The 7,911-nt window shown below is 39.1% G+C and overlaps 1 protein-coding gene across 1 annotated transcript in view; it reads left to right on the plus strand.

The window, feature by feature from the left end:
• LOC127570798 (protein adenylyltransferase SelO-like) overlaps positions 1–7,383 on the plus strand; it is a 52,670-nt gene extending 45,287 nt beyond the window's left edge. Inside the window, exons 17-19 of the mRNA XM_052016630.1 lie at positions 2,534–2,577; positions 2,686–2,765; positions 7,201–7,383. Coding sequence (XP_051872590.1) covers positions 2,534–2,577; positions 2,686–2,765; positions 7,201–7,323 — 247 coding nt within the window. The 3' untranslated portion in view covers positions 7,324–7,383. The remainder of the gene's footprint in view (positions 1–2,533; positions 2,578–2,685; positions 2,766–7,200) is intronic.
• Positions 7,384–7,911: the final 528 nt, after the last annotated feature.

Consider the following 7,911-nt stretch of genomic DNA (forward strand, 5'->3'; position numbering starts at 1 on the left):
TTCTCAAACATTTTCTGCACTGCCTCTAATGCTCCCATCAGAATTTAACACTGTATTCCAGTTGAGTTTGGACAAGTGTTTTATAAAGGTTCAGCATGACTTTCTTGCCTTTATTCTCTACACCTATATTGATAAAGCTCAGAATTGTGTATGCCTTATTAACTGCTTTCTCAAGCTGAACAGCCACTTTCAGTGATTTGTTCACCTATACCCCAGGTTCCTCTGCTCCTGCATTCCATTTAGGACAGTGTCTTTTATTTTACACGCCTCTCATCATTCCTCCTGCTAAAATGGATCAACTGACATTTCTCTGCATTAAGCTTCATCTGCTACTTGTCCACCAATTCTGTTAGCATGTCTCTGTCCTCCTACAGTCTATCACTATCCTCATTTGAGTTTTTACTTTGAATTGTATCTTCTCCTTTTCTATAACTTAACTCTTATGATGTTAAGACCACTATCTCCTAAATGTTTCCCTACTGAAACTTTCTGCTGATGACCCACCTCATTGCCTAGAATGCCTTCTTCGTGTTGGACAGAAACGTACTTTTCTGCAAGATCTTGGATACATTTTAGAACCTCTTCACCCTTACTTCCCTTAACACTAGTACTGTCCTAGAAATAACAAGTATGCTAACTTTTTGTGTTTCATATGCTAGGATCTCCAAATACCTTGTAGTCTCTCTTCCCTCAAAAGTGAATAACCTTCCATTTTCCACATTATACTACATCTGCGAGCTCTTAGCCCATTCACTTGGCCTATCTACATCTCCTTGCAGGCTTCTTGCGTCCTCCTAATAATTTGCTAACCCACTTATTTTGTATCATCAGCAAAGTTGACTAGAGTACACTCGGTCCTTTCATCCAAGCCATCACAATGGGCTTTAAATGGCTCAGGCTCCAGCACAAGCTGTTTAATAAAAAGTCCCGTACAAACTGTGGATGGAGTCATCTCCTGCTAATTAATTCTGATCCTACTATTCTTCTTACCTTTAATTATAAAGAGGCCACTTCTGGGTGTTCTTCCCTCCCCTGCATATCTTGTTCCATGATCTGTGCTTGCAAACTACTTTCCCTTGACTAACCTCTTTTTCCTTTCCAAAGTCTTTGATGTTATCTCCCAAGTCCAGAACTGTTTTTCCTCCAACTTCACGTTTGAACTCCTTTGTGGGTTAAACTATCCCTCACCATGCTTATTTGACACTGGGACTATGTCCTGGAACTCCCATCCAACAGTATCATGGGAGTAACATTGCTAGAAAGACGCCAGCTGCTCCAGCAAGTGGCCCACCATTACCTTCTCAAGGACAGTTAGGGATGATGGTATTTCTACCATTGCCATCATCCCATTATTGAATAAAGAAAATGATAGGAAAGAAGAAAATCATTGAGTCCATGCCACAAACTCCGTTTGCTAGCAACTAACTTCATTCCTCTAAACAGGCCATATTCTAAAGTTGAACCAGGTGCTATTATGGCATCCTGTTTGACCTGGCTCCGTGCTTCTATCGTTACAGGGCGTGTATGTAGTAGAAATATTAACATGGATCTGGAGGGCCAGATTTCTAACTGCTATTCTTTAAATGCTTTATAATAGTATGTAACCCACAACTGCCTACCTCCAGCCCTGTTACATCAACCATTTGTGCCTCAGCTCACCTAATGCTGAAAGGCTCTTCCATGTTAACTTTAAACTTGACTGTTACAGTGTTATCCTGATTAACTTCTCATCTTTCACTAATTTGGGTTCATCTATAACTCTTCTGGCTACACTGACACACTAGATCTCATTTATCATCACTTCAGTGCTCATGTGCTGATTGACAATGCCATGATTAGGTTTTAGACTTCTACATGGCTTCCCCATCTTCTAATTCTATAATCTCTTGCAGTCCTGAAATCTTCCGAGATCTCTGCACTCTCCCACTCTAATCACTCCACTATTAGTGGTCATGACTTCAGCTGTCCAGATCCTATGCTCTGAAATTTTTTTCCCTAAACTATTCCACTCCTTTTCCCCTCCCTCTTCAAGATGCCTCTTAAAACCTACCCTTTTGACCAAGCTTCTGATTATCTGCTTTATTTCTTTAATGATTTGAAGCCATATTTGGTCGTGTGTGATGCATTTTGGGATGTTTTAGTACATTAAGGACACTTTATAACTATATGTAAGTAGTTGTTAGTATTAATCAAAAAATCTGGATTACAAACCCAATAATGTTACCATTATGCTGTTGTGCCTAGCCTGGAATATTGATGGATTATGGAATGCTTTCCAAAGAGAATACTTGAAGCAGAGACAGTTATGAACTATGTGAGAAAATTGCATTAATATTTGAAAAAAGAGGAAGAGAGACAAGGGCAATGCCATTAATTTTTGATGGCTTTGGCAAAGATTTAACATAGATTTAACAATATCCAAATCACCTCCTTGCAGGTAGTCAACCTTTATGGGTTATACTTCTTAGTTCTATTTGATCAGCTCTTTTATATCACAGGGAAGCAATGTGTTTACAAATATTCTTTCTTGTAGGAATGCAGCTGATTCAGATGAAGCACGCATAATCAGAATGCAAAGTAAGATTTTTCAAAATAGTTTTCTTTATATAGTTGGTACAGTTCATTATGCTACATATGGATTAAAGATAGTTTAAAACTGAACAACTGTACTTAATACTTCTAAAGGTGTTAACCCAAGGTATATTCTCCGCAACTGGATGGCAGAGTCAGCAATCAAAAAGTCTGAAAGGAATGATTTCTCTGAGGTAATTTTATTGTATTTAATGTATTTATGAATTTAGCTATTTTCCCCTCACATTCAGACTTCCTTGTCCATAGTATTCTGGTTTCTGAGCCATCACTGGCATAATGCACTGTAAATGTCAACGGTTCAGCCTAGAGAGTGGAGGTCATTGGCTCCAGGTTGTTACTACTCTGTTCAGCTGGTGACATTTCTTTTACAGACTCTGAAATGAAAGTCTGTAATTGTAATCCCATCATGCATGCTTTGTGATTTTGCTGCAGGTTGAGGTATAATGCACGGAGTAGAAAAGGAAGGAAATAGAAAACAATGGGGTGAAATGTGATTGCCAAGCACTAATCAGAAGCAGCTGTTAAAGGGTTCTAGTGACAGCAGCCACAGCAATGAAGAATATCTCATTTGGTCATCCTTCCAGAGCCCTGATTCATAGAAGACCATTCGGCCTTCTATATCTTTACAGGCTTTTGCTGGATTCATCCGATTAGTTCAAACTCTCTTCATTTCCCTGTGAATTTTCCTTTCCATTAGTGTGTTTGCTTCTCTTCTGAAGCTGCTACCATTGCCCTTTTCGTGAGTTGCTTTCTGGATTAAAACATACTTCTGAAAATAAATTCTTCCCTCTGGTTCTTCTGCTAGTTAACCTAATATGGCGTCAGTTTACTGATTCATTGCTATTGGCAAGAGTTTCTCCCTAATCACTGTAACAAAACTCTTCATAATTTTGAACATTGTATTAAATATACTTGTAATCTAGGGAGCATTATTAGATTTTCTCTAGTCATTCTACAAAGTAGAAGTTCCTTACTCCTGAAGGCATCTTAAAAAATATCTTCCACATAGCTTTGACATACCTCTTTGAATATTGTTCCTATATTTGGAAAAGAACTAGATAAGATAAGATCTTTATTAGTCACATGTACATCGAAACACACAGTGAAATACATCTTTTGTGTAGAGTGCTCTGGGGGCAGCCCGCAAGTGTCACCATGCTTCCGGCACCAACATAGCATGCCCACAACTTCCTAACCCGTACGTCTTTGGAATGTGGGAGGAAACTGGAGCACCCGGAGGAAACCCTACATCATCTGAAGCTTTATCAGTGGTGTAAACTTCTTTGTTAGTGGAGGAGTTATGAATGGGGCTCAACATTGTGGCAGAAGGAAGATCATTGATCAAATTGTCAGACTAAGAAATCATGCAATTGTGTCATCAGACTAAGATAATTGACCCTTGTAAATCACAACCAAATTTCTGTTTTTAAAAGCGTGATTTCAGCTGCTGGAGGATTTGACAATTAACCTTCATTGACCTCAGTTTTGCTAGGGCTCTTCATTCCATTTCAGTCAAATCCCAATTTATGAGAGTGGTTACTCTCACCTCTCTTCTGGCCTTCAGCTCTCCTGTCCATTCCTGAATCATAGTTGGAATGTGTATTGAGCTCAATAGTTAGTCATAGAGTCATACAGCACGGAAGCAGGCCCTTCGGCTCAACTGGTCCATACTGACCAAGACACTCATCTAAGCAAGCCCCATTTGCCTGTGTTTGGCCCATATCCCTCTAAACCTTTCCTATCCATGTACCTGTCTGAGTGTCTTTTAAATGTTGTTAATGTACCTGCCTCAATCACTTCCTCTGGCAGCTCATTCCATATACAGACCACCCTCTGGGTGCAAAAGTTGTCCCTCAGGTTCATATTAAATCTCCCCCCTTCCACCCTAAACCTTGCACTCTAGTTCTTGATTTCCCAACTCTGGGAGACTGTGTGCTTTCACCCTCTCTGTGCCCCACGTGATTTTATACACCTCTATTAGATCACCCCTCATTCTGCTATGCTCCAATGAATAAAGTCCCAGCCTGTTCAACCTCTCTCCATTACACAGTCCTTCGAGTCCCAGCAACATCCTCGTAGATCTCCTCTGCGGTCTTTCTAGCTTAATGGCATCTTTCCTATAGCACGGTGACCAAGACTGAACATAATATTCCAAATGCGGCCTCAACAACATCTTGTATAACTGCTGAATTAACTGTCGGGTGCAACTTGATAATAATGATGATTCCTTTCATCATTTTGCTTAACAATGGGAGAAATCTCATTAAATGTGATAATTTGTTGGGGTAGATTTGTTCTGCTTTTGCAGATTTGTTCCGTGGATAGAACATAGTTGAGCACTTTTCCATTTTGTTGAGTAGATACCAATGTGATGACAGTGCAGCAACAAACAGTGGTTGACCAGGTGGCTATTAAGGGCTTTGCATTGTTTTACCAAGTTGCATTTGGATATTTATTAGGACCTTTGCATTTGTTGTGCTCAGTGCACTCAGCTACTTCTGCTTTGGCTTAACATTAGTATCTGTAATATAGAGGTCCCAGGGACGATACCATATAGCATTACTCTGCACTTAAGTATTTCAAATCCATGGCTTGTGATGCTGAATATACAGTTGTTGAATCCTCCAAGTGGCCAGAGAAGTGCTGGGCATGATGTGCAATTATCTGCTATGCCTCCACATAGGTGGACTATGCAACCATTTCTTTAAAAGTATATCTTCTGATTTGTGATTGGGCAAGCATTTGCAGACCCTCATAACAATCCTCATATTCAAGCATAGAACTAAGCCCCACCCCCATCGGATTCCATTCATTAATGCCCCATACATACTTCATAATGCTCACTGTTTGAATTGAGTAGATAATGCTTGTGAGAGTGTTTGCCAGGTGAATGTTGCATTGGGCAAAACAGGGCTTTCAGTAAAGGATCCTAATTAATCTTATTGAATTGCTACTACACACTGACTCACTACAGAGAAACCTATTTAATTCCATTCCCCTGCTCTTTGCCAATCCTTGTAAATTACTTACCCTCAATGCCTATCCACTTTACTTTTGAAAGCCCTGACTGGCTCTGTTTCCACCATCCTGATAGATTTTTCCTCACAAACCCTTGTATCTTTTGTCATTCACTTTAGAACTGTGACCCCGGTCCTTGAGCCATATGCTAATGGCACAGCTTTTTTCTTTTTACCACCATGTAAATCTGTGATGATCTTGTACATGATCAACCATTGTCCTCTCAACCATTGTCAAAAGGCAAACAGCCCAGATTTTCCAGTCTAACTTTATAAGTGAATTTGTTCATCTCTGGAACCCCTTATCTCTTCTGCATCCTCTCTAGGACCTTCATATTTTTCTGAAAGTATGGTGACTTGTTGTGGTCTAAACAACATTTTCTAAAGATTCTGTATTTGTGAAGCCCAGGAATCCCATGTGCCTCTCTCAACACATCTCAATACATCCTGCCACTCTCAAAGATTTATGCACATATACACCCAAGTCTCTGTTTCTGCATATTCTTCAGAATTGTGCCGTTAAACCTGTATTATTCCATCTCATTCCTTCTGCAAAAATGTATCACTTCATGCTCTAATTTTTCATCTTTCATTTGTCTGCCCATTCCGTCAGCCTATCCATGTCCTTTTTCTGTCTGTTGTATTTCACTGTGTGTTTCGATGCATATGTGACTAATAAAGATCTGATCTTATCTTATCTTATCCTACTCACTGCTGACAGCACCCACAAGCATGGTGTCATCTGTAAATCTTGAAATTTTACCCTGCATACCCAAATCCAAGTGATTAGTATATTTAAATAAAAAATGGTCCTGGCAGTGACACCTGGTAACCAGCATTGCCAACCATCTTCCATTCAGAAAAACAACCATTTACTACAATTCTTGGGGTTCTGTTTAGAAGCCATTTTTTTAACAGTGCTGCCATTGACTCTTTTATTCCAGAAGCTTCAATTTTGTCAACTAGTATGTCAACCTCATCTTTCTGTATATATTGTACTTCATGTGGATGATGAAAAGGGATTTAAAAGAGTAGGTTTAAATTGTTAGGTTAGTGAAGAGATTTCAGTGGCATGCTTCTTCTTACTGACCGGCATTGTTTGTCCTTTGAGCAGCATCAGGACCAGTTCCTGCAACTGCTTGAAGTATTCTCCAATTCTTGTCATACCACCTTTCTTTTCTCTGATGGCTCTAGCTGGAATGCAATTACCTTGTACATTGTAAATTGGCTAATCCTTGAGAGCATGCTGAATTCAGTGATATACAGTGATACAGTATTTGCAGATGATGGACGAAAGTCCTGGCCTCCATATGCCTGCATGTTCTGAGTAGTTTGGGCCTCCATTTGCTGAACTTGATGAAATAGTAAATTTGAATACTATTCAAATTCCAAATTTTCAGATTTCCATTTTTTAAAAAGTTAGTTGAAAGTTAGCACAGTGAAACATCAAATTGTTAAGAGAATGACAATCCTGTGTATATGAATATATTAATATTCCAAATTAATATGAAGTCCACATAGAAGTTAGCTGTGCAGCTTATAACACGTTTTATATATGAAAACCGTTATGTTTGTTTCATGTTCCTAATAGGTTCATCTGCTGCAGAAGATTTTACGCCATCCTTTTACAAAGCAAACAGAAGCAGAGGGAGCAGGATATTCTTCCCGTCCTCCTCCATGGGCTAAAGACCTTCGTGTCAGCTGTTCCTCTTGATGGTGAAAGTAAATTGTAGCAACACTAAAAACTGCTAACTGCATACTTACTGGCCTTTAAAGTTTTGTCGAATTCCTCTAATGAGCACATTTTGCAGGGATATATTGTTCAATAAAATTGACTGCTTTTTTATGTACACTGTCGTAAAGTTGATTCATTTTAAAATTTTGCTCATAGCTCCATGAATGATACAAAATATAGGCATTTAGTTCTTGTCACTCATCCAAAATAAGCTTTAAAATCTAAGCCTTTCATAATTAATGGTATATTGCTTTGCATGAGGCTAATTAGTACTGACGCTCCTTGCTGGATTTATACACTTTGGAGATCAAGAATAGGCCTGGGCATCCATCCTCTTGTCATTAATTTGGCTTAATTTTTTCTTATTCTATTCATATATCCTGGCCTGCTCAGGATGTCCAATAGTTTCATTCTTATAAAGATATTACTCAAAGAAAGGTGCATGATGTGCTTGTAACTGCATCTATTGGCCCATTTGAACTTACGCTGTCAGAGATATTCTCTTTCTTGTACCCATCCCTCCCCTACCTTCTCTCCCACTGAAAACAAACTTGTTTTTCTCTGCCT

The sequence above is a fragment of the Pristis pectinata genome, chromosome 5 (genome assembly GCF_009764475.1).
Source record: "Pristis pectinata isolate sPriPec2 chromosome 5, sPriPec2.1.pri, whole genome shotgun sequence".
NCBI lineage: Eukaryota > Metazoa > Chordata > Chondrichthyes > Rhinopristiformes > Pristidae > Pristis > Pristis pectinata.